The following is a 22746-nucleotide window of genomic DNA, read 5'->3' on the forward strand; positions in this document are numbered from 1 at the left end:
CAGCTCCGCCCCGCCGTGCGTCACATCCGGCCTGCGAGTTACCGCCCACTCGCTCCGGGGCTTCTGCTTCCAGGCCGTTCTTCTCTCTTCGGTTCGGATCCTGCGGATGGTTTTGGCTATATCTTCATGTAGGACCTACTACCTATCCCGCCCGCCGCGGTGAATTCCACCTGCGGTGCTTTAACTTGTGCAACAGAGACACTGTCCCTGGGAGAGGTGGAAAGGACGGGTTAACCGGAGAGTAGGGACGGGGGTTGGGATCTGCGTGGGTGCCAGTGCCCTCTGCCCTCCACGGGGGGGTGGGGAACGAGGGAAGGTGAACTTCCCCTCCGAGATTCTGGGGTAAGGGGGGAAATGTGCTTTGAGCAGTAAAGCTGAGCAGGTGCACAGTCAAGAAGAGAGGCTGGGAAAAGCAAGGAAGTTTCTTGGAGATGACTTCTGAACCGCGGATACGTTCCGCTGGGGAAAAGGGCTTCAAGTTTAGTATGCGATCCCTGGAAGTGGATGTGTTCAGGTGCCGAGCAAAGCCCTTTCCTCCATCTTCCCACTTTATGATCTCTTTCTGTAGCCCATAATTACTTACACTAAAGAGTGTTTTGAAGACTTAGGGTGTTTTACTGGGAGGGCCCTGATTCAGCCAAACAGGATGAAGAGAGAAGTCAGAGAATCCTAGAAATATACTGCTTGAGGGAGCGGTTGGTGTCCTAATTTCTCACCTTCCTCAGGCTGGGCTTCATCGTCAGGCCTCCTCACCAGCTCCTGTCCTTTCTTTTGTGTCCTGGACTCCAGATACCTCGACTCTCAGTACTTTGTGCACAGCCCAGGTAACGTGTTTCGCTCTGACCTCAGTGCCTGGCACTTAATAGATGCTCAAGAAATGTTTTGTTAAATGAATAGATGGTGGGAAACACTGGGGTGCCAACCATCACAGAACATTTCATCAGTGGGTGCCCTCAGGAGGAGAAATCAAAGGGCCATGCAGCCCTTCTGCCTCCCCATTTGAGACCCTTATCATTAAACTTCCATTTCCCCATGCTGGGAAATCTGAGTCCTGCCTGTGCCATCCACAGGCCCAGAGCCATGGCCATCTCTTCTTCTTCCTGGGAACTGCCGCTGGTGGCTGTGTGCCAGGTAACATCAACACCAGACAAGCAGGAGAACTTTAAAACATGCGCCGAGCTTGTTCGAGAGGCTGCCAGACTGGGTGCTTGCCTCGCTTTCCTGCCTGAGGCATTTGACTTCATTGCAAGGGACCCCGCAGAGACACTACGCCTGTCTGAACCACTGGGTGGGAACCTTTTGGGAGAATATACCCAGCTTGCCAGGTATCGGGGAAAGGGGGAGGGAAAGGTAGTTTCTTTGTTGGGCAGTGTCCCCGAATTGGCAGATAGGAGGGTAGAACGTTGAGAAGAGCTGTCAGTGTTGTCTCCTCCCCTCTGCCTTCCTTCCCCCAGGGAATGTGGACTCTGGCTGTCCTTGGGTGGTTTCCATGAGCGAGGCCAAGACTGGGAGCAGACTCAGAAAATCTACAATTGTCATGTGCTTCTGGACAACAAGGGTGAGACTTCATAACTTTTTAGCCGTCTCTTTCCAGGCTCTTCTACCGAAACTAACATTTTCCAGAATTGGTTTTCAACTCCGTTTCCTTGGTCAGGAGTTTTCGGGGTGTTTGTGCTTCTGATCCTAGCTTATAAGCTAGCTCCCTGGGACCACAGGAACTAAGTTGGGCTTCTAGAGCACCAGCACTGAGTCTTCCTTCTCTCTCTTCCTCCAGGGTCAGTAGTGGCCACTTACAGGAAGACCCATCTGTGTGATGTGGAGATTCCAGGACAGGGGCCTATGTGTGAGAGCAACTCTACCATTCCTGGGCCCAGTCTTGAGTCTCCGGTCAGCACACCAGTAGGCAAGGTGTGAGTTGTGAAAGGATGAGGTGGGGAAGAGAAACAAGAGGGAGAATAGATATACTTGAAGTAACAGAGGATGGAAAGCCCTAAGGAGTGGGGTAGGTGGTGGGTGTGACTAGATGCTATGACAAACAGGACAGGGGTGTTAGGCTGTTTTTCATTCCAGATTGGTCTAGCTATCTGCTATGATATGCGGTTTCCTGAACTCTCTCTGGCATTGGCTCAGGCTGGAGCAGAAATACTTACCTACCCTTCAGCTTTTGGATCTGTTACAGGCCCAGCCCACTGGGAGGTAAGAGGACCCCTGTTCGAAACATAAAGGCCTTCAGGGTGCCTGGGTGGCTCAGTCGGTTGAACATCCGAGTCTTGGTTTCGGCTCAGGTCATCATCTGGGGGTTGTGGAATCGAGCCCTTCGTTGGGCTCTGTGCTCAGCACGGAGACTGCTTGGGATTCTTTCTCCCTCTGCCCCTCCCACTTGTGCTCTCTCTCTGTCTCAAATAAACCAATCTTTAAAAACACACACACAAACATACAGGCCTTCTTTTAACTTCATTCTCCTCCCTTGGCCCTACTAGCTGAAGGATTTTCTTTCCCTCTCCACCTAGTGGGAAAATTCATTCCCTAGATTGTTGCCTCTCATTATGTTAAAGAATAATTAACATAGTAAATCATTCCCAGGCAATTACCAGAATGGTCACAGTGAGTAGACTGGCCTGTAACATTCATCACCTATCAGTTTCCCACTAGACGCTACCTTAAGTGAGCGCACGTTTCCCCGTCCCCAGGTGTTGCTGCGGGCCCGGGCCATTGAAACCCAGTGCTACGTAGTGGCTGCAGCACAGTGTGGGCGCCACCATGAGAAGAGAGCCAGCTATGGCCACAGCATGGTGGTGGATCCCTGGGGAACCGTGGTGGCCCGCTGTCCTGAAGGCCCAGGCCTCTGCCTCGCCCGAATCGACCTGCGTTATGTGCGGCAGTTGCGCCAACACCTGCCCGTGTTCGAGCACCGCAGGCCTGACCTCTACGGCAGTCTGGGCCGCCCGCGGTCTTAAGACTTTGATTTCTGGGAGTTGAGACTCCCACTGTGAGCTGGCGTGGCTGGGGCTTGAAGGCAGGGCCCAGGCGCGGCTCCCCTCACTTGGAGAACCTTGACTTTCTCGATGGAACACAGGCTCAGCTTCTTGGGAAAGAAGAAACTTTCACCTGAGCTCAGATTTCAGCTTCAGAAAGGTGGAGTTTTATATAGTCACTGTTTATTTCATGAAAACTGAAGTTATGCTGAGGGCTGAGCAGCACTGGCATTGGAAAAAATATAATCATCATCAAGTCTGTGTCTGGGCATCTCCTTTGGGAGCTGAAAGGGGAGGTGGTGGTGTACCAGCTGGACTGGGCTCCAGCTCTAGGCCTCCTGGATCATTCGACAAGCCTCCCTACCCAAATAAAAGTGCAACACTCAGTGCATGTCCCAGCCCCGCGCTCCGAAGCTTGGGAGTGGGAGTGGGATAGAGAATGGGGAAGGAAAGAGAAGACAGGAGGTGATACTGAATGACTTCACTTTCACCTGTGATGCCCTTTGCCCAAGCCAGAAGAAAGCCAAGGGGAAAGGGCTGCAGGGTACATGATTTATTTTCACTTGAACATGGAAGGGAAGTCTCACACTCCCCCTTCCCCTCCTCAGGGGGAGTGTATTTTAATCAGCACCCCCTTCTCCGTCCACCCTGTCGGGAGGGGCAACTTGGCTGACCCAGTCCTCACTTGAAGAGGGTTTGGCAAAGGGGACAAAGGATGGAGCCGCACCAGACAGAGGTCTGAAGCCCTGGAACGGAGGGAACGGGGCAGAGAGGAGCAGCACCAGAGGCCAGGAGAGAGCGGAAAGGGCCACAGCTTTTGTTTTTTTAAAAATTCTATAATTTGGGAGAGGGTGGTGATTCATTTCCAAAATACACTTCAGAGTCCCACCTTCCACACAGCTCCCTTACTCACAGCCCTTTGGTTTTTCAGACAAAATTGAAGAGCCCTCGTAAAGCCAGAAGCACGGATAACCCCTCGACGCACCCAAAAGCAGTGTTCGCTTCCATCCCTTACAAAGACTACGTTCTGTAGCCTCTGCTTCTCCCTCTACGTTTGTCTTACGGCTCAGTGGCAAGGTGGCTGTAGAGACACATTAGGAGGGTACGCGGAAAAGGGAAACAAGGGGGAGGCCCAGGCACGTGGGTGCAGGGAGGGGTGGGGAACACCACTTCCATTTTTGTCTTTTCCTTTAAAAAAAAAAAAAAAAAAAAAAAGGCAGGGGTGTGATTGGTCGGAAGGGCAGAGAACCAACCCCAGAACAGTATGTGAGCTCCAGAGGCGGGCGGTGGGAATAGTCCCCCGAGAGGTGAGAGGGGAAGGTCAGGGCAGTGCCTGCAGCATCAAGTTCCTCAGGAGTTTCTGCCGGCCCAGCTCGTAGTCCTCCTCATCCACGTTCACCAGCAGCTTGATGGCTTCGTGGCCCACAGCCTGCTTGAGGGAGTCTGTGATAAAGACGCCTTTAAGCGCCTCTAGCAGCGAGCCATTGATGTAGTCGCGCCAGAATGCGTCGAGGTAGGTGAGCTCAGAGAACTTGATGTCACAGATGATGGAGCCCAGGTCCCGAGACTTGAGGATGGTGTTGGCCTGGTTAAAGCGCTCAAACTGGCGCTCAAGTGGGTCCTGCTTGTTAGAGAAGACGTTGCCTTGCAGAGCGGTCTCATGCTGGCAGTACTCAGCCCGCACCCGCAGTCTGATGTCTGTGGGGAAGAGAAGACACGCACGAGTGGTTGCAAGGGGGGCGGAGGGGTGGAAACGAACAGCTGAGCAGTGAAGTTGGGCGCATCGCCTGCCAGCCTTTCTGCCTCTCCCCCAGGACTAGTTCTTTTCTATGTACCCCTGAAATCGTTGCCTGAACGCAAGAGTTTCCCTTAAATGGGCCAAGGCCAGGTCAGATTATCGCCACTGCTCACAAGCAGCACCTTAACTTCTAGATCTTTTCCTAACTAACAGGCACACAAGTTCATTTTAGTACTCGATCATGCTTGGTTCGTCCTACAACAAGGATGTTGTAACAGCATCCCTTTGATTAGTATTAACTAGAAAGAGCTGAAAAGTACTCTGCCACAAAGACAGAGGAATTCTCTCCCCCAGAGACTAACGCATTCAATCCCACCACATCATTCAACCATTCAACACGAGCCCTGCACTGCCCGGTATCTCAGCAGTTCTTTCTGTCTCCCCCTCAGGTCCACTCCACCTCTAGAACCCTTCAACTTCCTCACCACATGTCTGCTTTTCCTTGGGGTCTGGTGTTACTGACTTCCGGCGTTTTCGTTGGCTCCCAAGTGTGGCTCTCCCTCGAGCTGGCCGCTTGCTACACATCTGAGGGCCCGAAGTGGGGCAGCACACCACAGGATAGTGGGGAGGCACTGATCAGAGAGTAAAAGGGGAAAAAACATCATAGGGTAAAAGCAGAAATGCAAACACTTCCCTTGGAATGAGAAAGGACTCCTTTAGAGTTAGCACCAAAAACTGTATCAATAAAGTGACCTGAAAAGAGGACAAAAGGTGGGGACAATTACAGGACCCAGGTGAAGCATTAACACCTCACCTGATTTTCATAGGGGACTAGATACTGGGGGGGGTTGGGGGGCAGTGAGAGAGACACAGTATCCTTTCATTCAGGCTGGCAAAGCTGGGACAGTGAACGGGTTTTCCTCAACAAGGAGGAAAGAAAGAACGCGCACATCTGTGTGTGTCAGGTGGGTGCCCACGATGTCAAACATGCGGTGGTTTTTTTTGTTGTTTCTTTTTTTTTTAGATTTATCTACTTATTTGAGAAAAAGAGTGTGTGTGTGAAGGGAGGAGGGGCAGAGGAAGAGGGAGGAAAAGAGAGAAAATCTCCAGCAGAATCCCCGCAGAGCAAGGAGCCCAACACGGGGCTCAATCCCACAATCCCAAGATCATGACCTGAGCCGAAATCAAGAGTCAGATGCTCAACTGACTGAGCCACCCAGGCACCACACACCCCCACCCCCGCCTTTTTTAAAAGATTTATTTACTTATTAGAGAGAGAGAAAGAGAGGAGGGAGGGAGAGAGAAAGCACATGCAGGAGCACGTGGGGGCGGGGGGCAGAGGGAGAGAAAATCCCAAGCAGACTCTGTGCTGAGCATGGAACCCAACACAGGGCTTGATCCCAGGACCCTAAGATCACAACCTGAGGTGAAACTAAGAGTCGGATGCTCAACCAACCGTGCCATCCAGGCACACCCCCCTTTCTTAAAAGTAAGCTCTGTACCCAACATGGGGCTCGAACTCACAACCCTGAGATCAAGAGTCAGATGCTCGACTGACTGAGCCAGCCAGGTGCCCCTGGTTTCTTCTTTCTTGAATACAAAAATTAGGAGGAGTTAATATTTTCTTACCTGTTTTGGGGGGTTGTGGAGGCCTCGGTTCTGGATCGCTGAGGGCTCTGGGGGTCACATAGCGAATTGACGTCTCCTCCAGATACTTGTCTACAAGATCAGGGCACACTATAGGAGGGGAGGGAGTCATTCAGGAAAAGATCCTCCCGTCCCTCCTAATCCCCCTCCACTGGGCCTCCTAACTTGCCCTAGGCACCCCCAGGGTCAGCGCCTCCTCCCACCTGGACTCCTCCGCTGCTCACCCCCGGCCTCCCACGACTCTGCCCAGGCCCCTGTGTCCCCAGCCCCCAGTGCACCCTCACCAGCCCGCCGCCTCTTGAGGGTGACGTAGGGCAGCAGGTCATGACGGGTGATGATGCGCAACAGCTGCAGCACCTGGCGGAAGTTACTCTCGTCACAGCGGCCCTGGCGCTCCAGCGCCAGTAGGAAGTCACGTCCATTTCGGATGAGGCCACGCTCGTGGTCGTCAATGACATCGACAAAGAGGAAAGAAAGCACGCGCACATCTCTGTGTGTCAGGTGGGCGCCCACGATGTCGAACATGCGGTGCAGGCTGTACAGCCCGTGCTCCTGCTCACCACGCTCCTCCGGCCACAGCTGGCTTGCCCGCCGCTTTAGGCCCGCCATGCTGGGGGCTCAGGTGCGCACTGCTGCCCAGAACCCCCGCTCAGCAGCTGCAGTCCCCACTACACTGCAGGGACAAGGAAAGAACCCGTGAGCTACTCGATGGCAAGAACTGGTCTCATTCGCTTGTCTATCCCCAGTGCCTAACACAGTGCCTGGCACAGAAGAGTGCGTACTAAGTCTTTATTAAAAAAGTATTCATTGAAAAATAAAGCCTAGAGCTCTCCACATCCAACAGATGTTGTCCTAAGTCCAGACCCTACTGGAGAAATACAGTCACTTCCCCTAAGTGAGAATGTTCTATGCAATTTCTGTGCTGCATATTCAGCAGGAGTTGCTATTAGATGTTACCCCAATTGATTGTTCTCCAGTCCCCAAAATACTGCTTTTGGTCCCTTGTGCTCTCCCTCCCACCCCGCTGACTACCTCACCTCTTAAATGTGGGCAAACCTGAGAAGAAGTAGAGAATTCACTCTTAATATGGAAGCTGCAGCAGATGAACTTACGGACTGACAGTAGGGAACCTGAAAATCTTTAGGTTGAGAACTAGTTTCAATTCTCCCTGTGTCATTAACAAGCCGTGTAGCTGTAAGACCTTACGCGAGTCACTTCACTTCAAAGCCTCACTGCCCCCATCTACAAAACATGAATGAAACTACTCTTCAGACTTGTCAAGGATCCAATTAGAAAATACATGTGAAATTGCTGTGTCAACTAAAGAGATTCAAAGAGAGAGCATCCTTAACCTCTGCAGCCCAGACCCATCCCCCCACATTCCTATCCTTTTTCCTACAATCGAACTAAGTTCAAAAGCGTAACTGCGCAGGTTAACAATAGTCACCAAAACTCACGGATTTAAATCAACAAACATTATTAAGCTCCTGCACTGAGCATCCTTCTAATTCTCCTATGCCAGGTGTACTCCCTTGATGGCCACATACCATGTGGATATACCCCCTTCTAACCTTCCCTCCTGGTTGTCATCTGCCCATCCCCTCAAAACGACTGACAGCAGCCTGACATTCATTCTACAATCTGGTGTTCGATTCACAAAGTTCCACCAGCAAGCTGGGTAATGTCAATGACCAGCCAATAACCAAGCCTCAAGTCCAGAGGCTTCCATGTCCATTCTAGTCACACATGTGTGCTGCTCCTCCAGACAGTGCCATCCAGTACTGCTCCACCCCTGACCACAGCCCCAATCACTGGAATCATTATAAATTCCATTGAAGCTACTTCTAAATATGTCTTAAATCACCTCATCTTTCCACTGCCCCTGCCCTGGTTCAGGTCCTAATAATCTCTCACCTGGACTACGGTAACACCCTCTTCAAGGGCTCTCCTTACCAACAATCTTAACCTACCTAAATCCATTCCCCACATCCAGCTGAATTAGCTAGCTAAAATGCACAACTGAGGGGCGCTTGGGTGGCGCAGCCGGTTAAGCATCCTACTCTTGGTTTCTGCTCAGGTCTTGATAGCAGAGTCCTGGGATAGAGCCCTGCATCGGGCTCCACACTCAGCACAGAGTCTGCTTGAGATTTCTCCCTCTACCCCTCCTGCTTGTGCTCACGCTCTCTAAAATAAGTAAATAAAATCTTTAGAAAAATAAATAAAATGCACAACTGACCACATCACTTTTCTGCTTAAGACCTAGCTACAGCCTCCTCCTCACCTATAAGAACACTGGTAAACTCCTTATACAACACACCAAACCTCTGAGATCTGGCCCTGCCTACCTTTCAGACCTCATAAGCCACTTTTTATTCTCCTCCATTATCAATTTGGTTATAGCTCAAATACAGCATGCATTTCATTTCTCTGTCCCTTTCTTCAGCCTACTCCTTTTGCCTGAGTGCCTTCTCCCTTCACTGCCCCGTATATGCCCCATCACCACCCTTTTTCAGATGGCTAAACTCCTACTAATCTTTTAAAAGTCAGCTCAGATAAGATCTTCAAACTCATTCTCCACACCTCCATGCTGGGCTAAGTAGTACTCTTCTGTGCTCCTACGGAACATTGTGCATATTCTCTTTAAACCCCTTATCAAAGTGTACTAAAACTATCTGTGTATTATTATCCTAGTAGACCTTAAACAACTCATGTAGACAGACTAAGTCATATTCATCTTCATATCCCCAGTGCCTAGCAATGGATGGAGACTGGCACATAGTACTCGCAACCTATTGAACTAAACTTAGGACATCATCACAAGCAATATCAATTAAGAAACTCATACAAGTCTAAGAGAGGACTTCATTAGAAACAGATACACACAACCTAGTTACACGCATACTCTCTAGCTAGCTGCAGCCTCCCCTACACTGTGCAGAACTTCCCATACCGCAGCACCCTACCCAGCAACAAGACAGGTTGTCCTGACAATTTATACGCCAAGAAACTGAGGCTAAGTTAAGAAAGAGAATAAACGATAAGCTGCTTCAGAAGAGTCAAGCTGATGGGCTCTCAGAAAACTGAAGAGCAAGTACAACCTGGTCCTCTCCCGCTCAATAATCCTAAGAAAGGAGAGACTCCTTCCCTTAAGAAAAGGGGAGGTCCACCCTGGAATCACTTAGCCCCGTATCATGGGTTCTGATATGTGGACAAGAAATATAGCTCATATCTGCTTATGAGAGCCCAGATGCCCCCACCCCACCCCCAACCCCGAGCATGGGAAACAGCTGGGAAAACAGTTACCCAACTATGGGCTGGTTTTCTCTGCCTCTTCCTCTCGTTTCACCTGTTGTAGTTACTGGTTACAAAATGGAGGGGCGGGGGGCGGAGGATGAAGGAAAGTAACTCCTTGCCCATAGCAGGCAACATGAGAAAACTGAGCCTTAGACTTCTTGTTCCCTATCCCACCTGTTCCTTTTGGCCAGCTGTTGATTATGAGGATCCCAGAAAAAGCAGATGGGCAGGTTTCACATTCAACCAATCCAAAGAGTAGGTTGCTAGAGAGCGCCCGAATTCAAAGTGTCCTGACTATGAGCCCCTAGAAATGAAGGAATATTGTCTCCACATACCTTCCCACTGGAAAATGAGGCCACAGGAAAGCACTATGGTCCTAATTATGTATCAATGGATGCAATTCTTTTTTTTTTTTTTTGTAGCTTAGTGTTTGATTTTTTTATTTACATGAGTTTTTATTTTTTATTTTTTTTAAAGATTTCTATTAAGTAATCTCTACACTCAATGTGGGGCTCGAACTCACAACCCCGAGATCTAGAGTCGTATGTTCTACCAGCTGAGCCAGCCAGGTGCCCCTCAATGGATGCAATTCTATAATAGGTCTCAGTCCTCTGAGAGTTAACTCTCTAGATATGAGAGAAAAAACAGCCACCTTTAAGTCCTAGATCCCAGGCTGGATCATTCAAAGGGCCAGGAATTATCATAGCTTCTAGGTCAATGGTTCTCAACCAGGGAGGATTCTGCCCCCCAGGGGACACGTGGCAATGTCGGGAGACATTTTAGACTATTATGACTGGAGGGGGCAAGGGACCGCGCTACTGGCCTGCAGTGAATAGAGGCCATGGATGCTTCTAAACATCTTATAATACATAGGACAGCCCCCACAACAAAGAATTATCCAGCCCAAAATGTCAATAATGAGGGATGGCTGATTACGCGTCTGCCTTTGGCTTGGGTCATGATCCCAGGGTTTGGGATCCCTGTGTCCTGTCGGGCTCCCTGCTCAGTGGGGAGTCTGCTTCTCCTTCTCCCTCTGCTTCTCCCCTCTCTCATGTTTACACGCGCACACATGCGCATGCGCTCTCTCAGATAAATAAATAAAATCTTAAAAAAAGGGGCACCTGGGTGGCTCAGTCGTTAAGCGTCTACCTTCAGCTTGGGTCATGATCTCAAGATCCTGGGATGGAGCCCCACCTCGGGCTCCCGCCCCACGTCGGGCTCCCTGCTCCGCGGGAGGCCTGCTTCTCCCTCTCCCACTCCCCCTGCTTGTGTTCCCTCTCTCGCTGTGTCTCACTGTGTGCTCTGTCAAATAAATAAATAAAATCTTAAAAAAAAAATAATGCTGGGGCGCCTGGGTGGCTCAGTTGGTTAAGCGACTGCCTTCAGCTCAGGTCATGATCCTGGAGTCCCAGGATCGAGTCCCATATCGGGCTCCCTGCTCAGCAGGGAGTCTGCTTCTCCCTCTGACCCTCCCCACTCTCATGTGCTCTCTCTCTCTCATTCTCTCTCTCTCAAATAAATAAATAAAATCTTTAAAAAAAAAAAATAGGGACGCCTGGGTGGCTCAGTCGTTAAGCGTCTGCCTTCGGCCCAGGTCATGATCCCAGGGTCCTGGGATCGAGTCCCGCATCGGGCTCCTTGCTCAGCAGGGAGCCTGCTTCTTCCCCTCTCCCCCTCTGCTTGTGCTCTCTCTGTCAAATAAATAAAATCTTAAAAAAAAAAATAAAAAATAAAAAAAAAAAATAATGCTGAAGCTGAGAAACCCTATTGTAGATGGCCCATGATGAATGGTCAAAAGAAGAGAGACAGCATGTCACTTTCCACCCTAGATCTAGAGAAGGATGCCATTGGGTCCTTCTGACCCAAACCCATCAAACAATATTCCAGAAGAAAAGAAAAGCCAGTCAGACATAGACTTATTTAACTCCTAAGTTCCACAAGCACTAAGGAGTTCCATCCCACTCCAACCCTGGCTTCTCTATCACCTGCTGTTGCCATTCAGGTGAGCAACAAGTGGTGGGGCTATACTCTCCTCTGCCCCATCCCAGGAGGTCGAATGTGACTTAGTTCAATCTGGACCTCTGTGAAGATAAGAGAAATGCCATCCTCTGCAAGACAAACAAAAAGGATCCTACACTTAACTCTCACAGCCATCTTTAAAGTCCTGAAACTAGACCAGTTGCAGACCCTTCCTTGTTCGACTGCTGATCAGACATTCTGCTTACTCAATGAAGCAAAATGTAGAAGAAGTCTAAGTTTCCCAAGGCCATGTCCTTGAAAGAAATGTCAGGAGGCTGACATGCAGGCTAATCGGCAGCCCCCCCCCCCACCCCTTACTTATCGTCTAGGTTGGTGAGTTCACTCACTTAGCAATCCAGATGGGGTTCCAAGAATCTAACTTCAGCATTAAAAGAACATGGCCAACTTCCTCTTAAACCAAAATATACTCAGCTTTCTGTGGCAGTGAAGCTTGGGAACACAGCTTAAAATATACAGAGATCCTAGATGAAAGATAATCAGTAGTAAGTAGTAAGAAGAACGTACCCCCTGTAAACAATAGATTAAAAAGAACTCCTAAGTCCTGAAATATTGCCAGATATCAGGAGACAAACAAAACACTCCAAAGAGTCCTGATCCCGCTGGCTGGTTTGGGTCCGTTGGGAACCTAACATGAGTCCCCCCGTTAGAGTTTCCCAATTTTTTTTTTTAACCCCCAAGAATAATTCTTTATTCCCAGGAATTGCTGCTGCATTTCCTGTAGTTTTTTGTTTGTTTTCTTTAGGGCGGTCCAAACCAGCCAAATGCCAACAGACGGTCTGTATGTATCTACAGAACTGCCTATCAAGTTTCTACTTCCAAGCAAAGTCTAGTCTCATCCCAACCAGAAATGACATCTGTATTTTTTGAGGTACTTGACTCTCTCAGAAGTCCGTAGAGGAAAGTCATGTGTAAGAAATACAAAAAGAGGGGCGCCTGGGTGGCTCAGTCAGTTAAGCGTCTGCCGTCGGCTCAAGTCATGATCTCAGGGTCCTGGAATCGAGCCCCACAGTGGGCTCCCTGCTCACAGGGAACCTGCTTCTCCTTTTCCTCCCTGATCGTGCTTTCTCTCGCTGCCTCTCTCTAATACATAAATAAAATCTTAAAAAAAAAAAGAAATACAAAAAGAAAGATTTCTTGAAATGAAGATGAAAGTCTAGTTTCATCTCAACAGGGATGGCATGTATATTTTCACAGAACCAGAAGTATTTGACTCTCTCTGAAGCCCTTAGGGAGGAAAGTCATGTGGAAGAAGTAAAAAAGAGTGATGTTTTGAAACTTGGAATGAAAACGACATGGAAAAGCTTCAAGATGACTGAGAGAAAGTAAAGAGCTTTCTTGCTGGTGGGACAAGGAAAATGTAACCAAGTATCTGAAAGTCAGAATTACATAGTATGTTTTCAAAAGGAAGATTCCAGGAACCCTGAACAACTAGAAGGAAGAGTAAGCTAGAGGAAAAGCCTTCCCATGGAAGGTGCCTCAGCAACCCCCCAAGGGTAACATTAGTAGATGTCCGTTAGAGTATAATGTTCCATATGTTAAACAATGTTTCTCTCGGAGCTGACCAAGAAGACTACATAATAACAAACCAAAGCTGGGGGCTTGCCCCCAAACACCTAATTTCTGCTCCCTTTTCCTTCCTACCAATCTCCAGTTACCCAGAAAGACAGTGACTGCAACAGATCTTATTCACTCAGCTGTGTAGGTGAAAACTCATTTTCCCTGGCATCTAACCCATTACTGGGCCAACCCCAACACATTTCTCATGCCATTCCCATCCATTGTTCAAAAACAATAAAAAGTTCCAGACTTACCTTTGCAAGAAACTTAATTTCCCAGGTCTCTTCCTAGCACAAGGTTGGAAGCCAGCAGCAAAACAAAAACAAATGGGGGGGGGGAGGGGGAAAGAGTCAATTTTCAAGCTTTATTTCGAAACATCAAAGGCCCAAAGAGTTAGTCTCAGTTACAAAAATACACAAACACACCTAAAGCCATTTCGATTAAAGTGATCCACTCTGAGCGAAATGAGAGAACTCACCCCCAACCAAGTCCCCAGGCTTCCCTCTCTACTAACCAATTCACAAAACAATACCAAATCAAGAATTTCCAGACTCAATGGCTCATGGCAACTTGTGGGAAATTCAACAACTTGTGGGAAAACCAATTATGCTCTGATACCTTCTCACCTGACTCCTCAATTCCTTGAGACCCAGCTATTTTGTTACAATATTAACATTGATTTTCAACTTTAGGGAGAACTGGGGGTGGGGAAATTGTTACAGCCAAAGAAGGCACTTTCTATCACTTCGCTTATCAGACCAGAACTATCCTCCAAATTTTGTCTTCTGCCCTTTCCCTTAGCACACAGTGAGAACAAAATATCCACTGGGGCCGCATTCACTCAGACATCTACATTTCACCAGGGAACGTTTTCTATATGTGAATACTGACCCCTCCCTCTTAGCACATAAACAGCAAAAGAAAGGTCTGGAAACTAAAGCACTCATTTAATTATCCAGGTTGCCTAGATGCCATCCTGTTTTCTGTTCCCTTTCTCGGATTTCCACAGCCTCCTCCTTGGCATATAGGGGTCCAACTCAGCACGGCTGTTTCCCCAGTCTTAAACTGCTAATTGCTAGAAACTAGAAAAGTCCTTTACTCCTTCTACAGTTTGGCGGCCGTGACACTGGCTTCCCCATTTCCCCTTCTTTCAGTAACCAGGAAAAACAAGGGAGCAGTAAGTCAGGGAGCCTTTGGAAAGCAAATCCAGTTGAACCTTCATCCAACCCCAATTATCTGAACCATTCCCTTCTGCCCTTCCCACCCTATTAAAAGCTAAAGGCCTGGCAATTAGAATTGGTTGCAACTGATGCTGCTTAACTCTGCTCGCTCTCTTCCTTTCCACCCGGGGAGGGGGGGGAGGGAGCGGGGGGGTTGGGGGTGAGGGAAACCCCCAACCTCTATCACCCGTGCAGCTCCACTGTCCTATCTACCAGCCCATTCCCCTTCCTCCCAAACTTTCCGCCTAGTCTCTCACTTTCCCCATTACCTCGTCACACCGCCACGCTCTCCATTCCCCCAAAACCTCCGTGCTCTCCTTTTCCACCCAAATTCTCCCCTAGGCCCTTCCCCCTCCCACCTCCAATTTAACACTTTCAAAGCCTCCCCCAAAACGTCTGAAGTCCCCTCCTCATCCTTTCCCACCTCCTCACAACACCGCTCTCAAGAGTCCAGTCCCTCCCACCACATGCCACCAGCCCCTTCCCCTTCGCACCCTCCGCCGCTCCCTCCCGAGCCCACCGCCCTCAATCCGGCGGGATCGCAGCCCCACTCCCACCTCGGCCGCGCCAACACCCCCGGCCCGGCCCGGCCCTTGTTTACGCCCCTCCCCGCGCCCACTCCCCCGCCTCGCCCCTGCCCTCTCCCACAGTTGCCACCTCCCCCGCACGCCCCCTCGGCCGCTCCCCTCCCCCACCTCGCAGCGTCCCGTCACCTCCCTCTCTCGAGGTTCTCGGGCTGGACGTCGCCTCCGCCTCCCCCTCCACTTTCCTTCCCCAAGCCCTCCGCGGCCCCGCCCGGCCCCGCCCCGTCCCGCTCGCCTCCCCCTCCCCACTCCGCCGCCCCGCCGCCTCACTCTCGGCTCAGGCTCGGCGTCGCCATGTTGGATCCATCCGCGCCGCCCTCCCGGCCCGTCGCACGCCGCCGCATCCGGGCTGCTGCCGCTGCCGCCGCCGCCGCCGCCGCCGCCGCCGCCGCCGCCGCGGGCGTGGAGGGGGAGGCGGCCTCGTCCTGAGCAGCGCCTCCCGGAACCTGGCCGGTTAGCAGTGGCTTCGAAACCATAGTGAGGCTTGAGCCGGGGTGGCCATGCTAGTTGAGGGCAGCCTGGCAGCGGCATTAACCGGGGCGTGGATAGCTTCACTTTGGGAGGAGAGACTAGAGACTGGTAGCCATCTTGCTTTGGGGCAAGCGGGCACCGCAGGTTCTTCCTGACGGCGGCTTCAGGGCCCTAGCGAGGAGGGAGTGAGGATTGCTTTCTCGAGTGTGAGAACATTGGGGGCGCCAGACCTGGCTGGTGTCGACTTCAGGACCCATCGAAAGACTGGGACTAGCAGCCATGACTCATAAGGGCGGAATATTGCCAGGGTCGGACTGCCCCGCGAACTTCGGGAAAGGTTCACGATCGGGTTTGACCTTTGCCCTGGACTTCCGGTAAATCCGGACGTTCCGTGAACCTCAGTCCGGAGCTGAAAGCGCTGCCCAGATGCCCCTCGGATTTCATTCTTTGAGCATTTGCCTTTTAAGCACCTGCTTCCTGAAGGAAGTGTCGCCTGAGCCGAATCCTGGACTGGTGGGAAATGGGGCTGGGGGGCCGGGTACGTTCTGGAGCTGTCAGCAGCCTGTTGGTTAAAGGAGAGGTAATAAATGAGGCCCGTGAGAATGGGAGGGACCGATTACGCAAGGCCTTGTAAATTAGTTGATTTTATCCGAAGGGCGACGGATAGGCTTTGAAGAGCTTGGCTGAGAAGTGAACAATTGTATTTGCGTTTTTAAAAGATCGCTGGTTGCAATGGGGAGATTGGATAGGAGGGAACGAAGTTAGAGGCCAGAACAATTGGGAAGCTCTTCTCCAGGCAGGAGACGGCGGTGGTCTGACCTAGAGGAGGGAGACTGAGGATGGGAAAGAACATCGGAAATGGGGATGAGGCAAAGATTATTTCCCAGTATTCTGAGTTGGGTAACTGGGGAAAAGTGATGCCATTTTCTCTTTGGTTTGGGGGGAGAGAATGAGTTTAGATGCCTGTGGATGGATATCCATCCATTAGACAGTTGAACATTAGATCATGTGGGTTGGAAACCCGAAAGTTTGAGGTGTGTGCGCGAGCGAGCGTGTGCATATAGTTAGGTGTTGAAGCCATGGAATTGGATTCGGCCTAGAGAGGAGTATCTGCATCTGGAGAATGAGATGACGGAAGAAAACAGAAAAGGGGACATTGAGAAGGAGCAGACAGAAGGGAAAAAAGTAATCCAGGAGTGAAGTACCAGGGAAACTGGTCAAGGTGTTAAAGGTAACAGATTAGCTAAGGTATGTACTACACTGTGTCCATTGGGTATTGCAAGAGGAAGTCCTTTGGTAGTTTTAGAGAAAGTTGTTTCAGAGATACGGTGGGATAGAAACCAGAGTGAGGTAAAACTGAGTGACTGGAAACAGACAATGTATAAAGAGTTTTCTTGTGGTGTTGACTGTAAAAAAGAGGCTAGAGGTAGGGTGTAGCATGAGGCGGGAAGGACTTTTAGATGCCTGTGGGACAACCAGACCTACCGTACCAATGGCAATTGAATACACAGATCTAAATGTAGGAACATTAAGTGGAAATTATTAAATGAAAAAACATGAGTAGAAGAATACATATGGCACATTTACACAGGCATTTAAAAATTAACCATGGGGGCACCTGGGTGGCTCAGTCGGTTAAGTGCCTTATGTTCAGGTCGTGATCCCAGCGTTCTGGGATCAAATCCTGTGCTCGCTCACTTGCTCTATTTCTCGTGCCCTCTTAAATAAATAAATAAGATTTTTTAAAAAAGTAACCATGAAGAGTGGGTCTGAGAAGGATGAAATTTCTACTTTTTATTTTAGATCCATCTTTACTGTGTGGATTTGTTCTACTATGTACATATATTACTTTTATAGAAAACTACTTTTTTAAAACTCCAGTGATGTATAGGCCAGAAATTCTGAATCACGAACATTTCAGTGGCAGTTGAAGCCATAGATTTGGGCAAACTCCAGAGAACAGCAGAGGGCTAGGAAGAGTGCTCTGGGGGAATTCCAACCTTTGTAGTACACAAAGAAGAGCCCTTGGAGAATCTTTGAAAAGGAACAGGCAATGAGAAAGAATAAAAATTAGGTGATGATTCTTATAGAATCTGAGGGAAGAGAGTATTTTTTTTCCTTTTTTTTTAACTAATTTATTTATTTATAAATTTATTTGAGAGAGAGCATGAGCAGGAGGAGGGACAGAGGGAGAGGAAGAAGCAGACTCTCTGCTGAGCACAGAGTCTGACGTGGGGCTCCATCCCAGGACCCTGGGATCGTGACCTGAGCCGAAGGCAGAAGCTTAACTGACTGAGCCACTCAGGTGCCCCTTTTTCTTTTCTTTTCTTTTTTTTTAAGATATTATTTATTAATTTGAGAGAGGAATAGGGAGAAGCAGACTCCCCGCTGAGCAGGGAGCCCAATGCCAGCTTTGAGGCTCGATCCCAGGACCCTGGGATCATGACCTGAGCCGAAGGCAGATGCTTAACCTACTGAGCCACCCAGGCGCCCAGGAAGAGAGTGTTTCAGAGTTGTCCCCAGAAAGGCAGCTAACAGGAAAGGTGATTTTAGCTCCAGACCTAATTTTCCAGGAAGCTTGGTACAAAGGTCAAATCCAGATCATGAACCTTCCCTCAGATGATATGTGGAATTTGATCCCTGTGCTGTTCCATCCTTAACGCATCATGGTCGCCAGTCCCCGTCTTTCAAGGGGCCTTGAAGCCCACTCTGGAGCCACCAGTGCTGCCTCTCCCGCTCCCTACTATGGCCCTGAAGCTGCTATCAAGGAAAACCTGGGGGCGACTGGGTGCCTCAGTCAGTTGAGCTTCTGCCTTTGGCTCAGGTCATCATCTCAGGTCCTGGGATCGAGTCCCGCATCGGGCTCCCTGCTCAGCGGGGAGTCTGCTTCTCCCTCTCCCTCTCTCCCCGCTTGTGCTCTCTCTCTCTCTCTCTCCCCCAAATAAATAAATAAAATCTTAAAAAAAAAAGAAAGAAAAACCTGTGTGGGGGTGCCTGGCTGGCCCAATGGGTAGAGCATGCAGCTCTTGATCTCAAGATTGTGAGTTCAAGCCCCACATTGGGTATAAAGATTACTTGAAAAAATAAAATAATAAATTGGAGGTGGATTATCTCGAAAGAAAGAAAGGAAGAAAGAAAGAAAGACAGAAAGAAAAAGAAAAGAAAGAAGGGGGGAAAACCTGTGTTGCAAGAAATGGTGAAGATAAGGAATTGAAAGTAGGAGTATGGGTTGGAGTTGAGAAGGCCAAGCAGTAACTAGGGGAAAAAATATAAATAAAAATAAACTCATTAAAAAAGAAAAGAAATAACTAGGAGTCACATGGATTTTCCTAAAACCACCCAGAATGAGGGGAAGAGCTGGCTGAGAGGTTAATGAACAAGATGCTGATGTCAACAAGCACGAGGGCTAAAGGGCCATAGAGCCAGCGGCATTGACTTCAAGGAGGAACGAGTTTTTGCAAGAAAAGGAAAGCACAATCGTCTGAAGATGAACAGCCTCTGCTTTGGAAGGTTGCTTCCATTAGACAAAGTCAAAATTTCTACCCCACTCATTTTCCCCCTGAGCCCACGGGGGGGACTCTGTTCCTTTGTACGCAATCTCCTATATAGCCTCATTTTCTTCACAGAACGCTCCCTAGCTTTTCCTAGAGGAAGACTCATCAGGGCAGAGGTAGCTGTGATGTTCCTCTACATCAGCTCCTGTCCCTTCCTCGGAGCCTCAGCAGAGAAATTGTCCCTCCGACTTTCCAACACTGGCCCCTTCAGCTTGACCCCAATTCCCCTCCTCTTCTGCTTCTCAACACTATTCCCGCAGCTGCCTCTTCCTTCAGTGGAGTCTTTACCCTGACATCCCTCAGCTACCTTTCACGTATTCCCATTTCCACTGTGTCCTCCCCTATAGTTCTTAACTCACTAATGCTCAGTGATTAGAAAAGCATTTTTTCTGAACTTAGAAAAATCTATCACTTCTGCTTATTGGTCCCATTTTTCCCCCTCCGGGTCAACATAGCACAGCTGCATATCAGCACTCCAGATAGCTACCATGTCCCCACTAATTTTTTTTTTTTCAAATCCACGATCTGTCTAAAAATCTCCCTAATCTGTTCCCTTTTTTTTGTTCCCCTGCTCTGACTTTCACCAATAGGACTTTGGGCAAGTTCCTTAATTTCTCTGAGCTTTTCTCATCTGTAAAGGGCAAAGATAACATCCACCCCATAGGTCATTGTTTTAATGATTATATTAAATTAGCAGATGAGGTGTTAGCATACGGCCTAGCCCATTGTAAGTGCTCTAAAAGTGTTACCTAATATTTATGTGTTACACTTTTCACCAGGTTTCAGAAATTTCCAAGGTTCTTTATCAGTGCTCTCTGCTGCCCCCATGGGGATAACTTTTTCTGAGTCACTGGATATCCTACAGGCCCTGCCTCAAAGCAGCCGTGTTACACCAACCTCACCAGCTAATTAAGAGAATCAGTTCCTTGGTTGGTTGTTCAAATAAAAATGCTTCTGTATTCCAGCCCATTCGCTATCTTTTTAAAAGAATGTGTCAGCAAACCTATGTGTTTCTGAAATCAAGACATACTGTCTGACATTTTCCTAGTTTTGTTAATTTAGTAACACTGGCAGGCACACCTGGGTGGCATCAGTTGGTTAAGCGTCTGCCTTTGGCTTGGGTCATGATCTTGGGATGCTGGGATCGAGCCCCACATTGGGTTCCTGCTCAGCAGGGAGCTTGCTTCTCCCTCTCCCTCCCACTCTTGCTCTGGCTCGTGCTCTCAAATAAATAAAATACATTTTTAAAGATTTTTTTATTCATTTGAGATAGAGCGAGAGAAAGCACAAGCAGGACGGAGGGAGAGGGAGGGAGGGGGAGAAGCACCCCGAGATCATGACCCGAGCTGAAGGCAGACGCTTAACTGATTGATGCCACCCAGGCACCCCAGTAAATAAAATTTTTTAAAAAAGAAAGAGATTTGGCACACCTGGGTGGCTAAGTCAGTTAAGCATCCAACTCTTGGTTTTGGCTTAGGTCATGATCTCATGGGTTGTGGGACTGAGTCCCACAGCTGACAGGCTTCCTGCTCAGTGGGAAGTTGGCTTGAAAGATTATCTCCCTCTGCCTTTCCTCCCACTTGTGTTCTCTCTCTCTCGCTCTTTCTCTCTCTCTCAAAGTAAATAAATAAATTGTATTTAAACAATCTAGTAACACTGGCAAGGAAAGTCATTCAGTCATTTACTTAATAAGTGCATGATAACCATCTACTAATGTCAGATGCTGTGATAGGCATATAGGAGAGGATACACAGTGGTGAACAAAACAGACATGTCTTCACAGAGCTCACTAAGGAAAGAAGAATATTGTAAATTGAGATAGGTGCTATGAGGGAAAAGAACGGAATGCTATGACAGACAGAAAAATAAATGATCAGGGAAAGTCTCGTTGAGGAGGTGACATGGAAACAGAGACCAGAAGGCCAAGACGGAGCCAGCCATCTTGCAGAGAATGGGGAGGAGTATCCTAGGCTGAGGACACCTGCAAAAGGTCCAAAGGCAAGAAAGACCCGGCACCCTGGAAGCCTGGATCACTGTAGGCATCTGGGGATCACAGCCTTCTTTTTCATTGTTTGTAAATCACTCTTTAATAACTCCTCTAATTTTACTAAGAATAATCTGTTTTTTAGTTTCCAGAATTCACCATCTAGAATTTCCCTCTTTGAAAATGTGGACATTTGGGGCGCCTGGGTGGCTCAGTCGTTAAATGTCTGCCTTTGGCTCAGGTCATGATCGAGGGTCCTGGGATCGAGCCCCGCATCGGGCTCCCTGCTCCGTGGGAAGCCTGCTTCTCCCTCTCCCGCTACCCCTCCCCCTGCTTGTGTTCCCTCTCTCGCTGTGTTTCTCTTTGTCAAATAAATAAATAAAATCTTCTAAAAAAAGAAAAAGAAATGTGGACATTTGCGGTATTGTGAGTTCTTTAGATTATATAAAGGGGACACAATTTCACTTACATAATACTTCTGATTTCTAGAATACCATGTGTCCAGGGCCTGAACTCATTTAAAATGCTAAGAATCCTGTTACTATTTTAGTTTATCATTAATGAACTTATAACTAATAAAAAGAATTTTCCTCCTCATATTTCATCATTTCTTCATGTTCCAAGCTATAGCTATTTATATACAGTTTTATATAGCTAAAATAATGTAATTAGCTTTATTGCAGATGATGTCTTATTTACCTAGACAACTCATGAGAATCCACTTTTTTTTTTTTTAAAGATTTTATTTATTTATTTGACAGAGAGAGACCCACGCGCAAGAGAGAACACAAGCAGGGGGAGTGGGAGAGGGAGAAGCAGGCTTCCCGCCGAGCAGGGAGCCCGATGCGGGGCTCGATCCCAGGACCCTGGGATCATGACCTGAGCCGAAGGCAGACGCTTAACGACTGAGCCCCAGGCGCCCTCCACTTTAAAATTACTACAAATAATAGTAGAATTTAGTTAAGTGGGAAAAAAGTAACATGCAGAAATAAATATCCTTTATATATATAAACAGTAAGTTAAAGATGTAATTAAAGAAAAGACTCCATAGCAACAAAATAGATAAAATGCCTAGGAATAACCTTAGCAAGAATGTGCAGGATCTGTCTGAATTTTAAAATGCTACCCACATAAAAGAAAACTTGAAAAAGGGAAAGTAACATCATGTTCTTGGATAGAGAGAATGAATATATAATGATGTCACTTTCCCAAAGTTGTCTATAAATTTAATATGATCTGTAGAAAAATATTGGCAGGATTTTTTTAAAGCAATTTTTAAAGATTTTATTTATTTGAGAGAGAGAGCACAAGCTGGGGGGGGCGGGGGCAGAGGGAGAGAGACAAGTAGGCTCCCCGCTGAACAGGGAGCCCCATGTGGGGCTTTATCCCAGGACCCTGAGATCATGGCCTAAGCCAAAGGCAGATGCTTAACCAACTGAGTCACGAAGGCACCCCTTGGCAGAATTTTTAAAAAATAAAACAAGCTTATTTTAAGTTCACATGGAGAAATAAAGAAGAATTGAAAAGAAAATCCTGGGAAAGAAAAGGAACGAATAGAAGCTAGCCCAACCAGATAGAAAAAATGTATTACGAAGCTACAATAATTAAAACAAGGGGATAACACCCTATGGACAACTTGATGGAACAGAATAGAAGTGAAAAGACCTAAGTACATACAGAAA

General features: G+C 48.3%; 2 protein-coding genes across 3 annotated transcripts; one reads left to right on the forward strand and one right to left on the reverse strand.

Moving 5' to 3' along the window:
• The first annotated feature begins 56 nt into the window (after window positions 1-56).
• On the forward strand, window positions 57-4326 carry NIT1 (nitrilase 1). Of its 2 annotated transcripts, none has more exons than XM_021682049.1 (7): window positions 57-128; window positions 726-824; window positions 1071-1325; window positions 1455-1558; window positions 1775-1908; window positions 2071-2196; window positions 2691-3234. In XM_021682049.1, coding segments are annotated over exons 1-7 (987 nt in total). In that variant the 5' UTR covers window positions 57-126; the 3' UTR covers window positions 2958-3234. The 2 variants fall into 2 exon arrangements, with proteins under 2 accessions (XP_021537724.1, XP_021537725.1); XM_021682050.2 differs by lacking the exon at window positions 2691-3234 and adding an exon at window positions 3907-4326 and having other exon boundaries at window positions 86-128.
• Window positions 3142-15508, reverse strand: DEDD (death effector domain containing). The gene is made up of 6 exons (XM_021682051.2): window positions 15326-15508; window positions 13506-13538; window positions 6645-7033; window positions 6343-6450; window positions 5199-5345; window positions 3142-4673 (listed from the first exon to the last, which is right to left on the reverse strand). The coding sequence occupies exons 3-6, from the start codon at window positions 6967-6969 to the stop codon at window positions 4297-4299; spliced, it is 957 nt and encodes a 318-aa protein (XP_021537726.1). The 5' UTR covers window positions 6970-7033; window positions 13506-13538; window positions 15326-15508; the 3' UTR covers window positions 3142-4296.
• Window positions 15509-22746: the final 7238 nt, after the last annotated feature.

This window comes from Neomonachus schauinslandi, chromosome 6 (genome assembly GCF_002201575.2).
Source record: "Neomonachus schauinslandi chromosome 6, ASM220157v2, whole genome shotgun sequence".
NCBI lineage: Eukaryota > Metazoa > Chordata > Mammalia > Carnivora > Phocidae > Neomonachus > Neomonachus schauinslandi.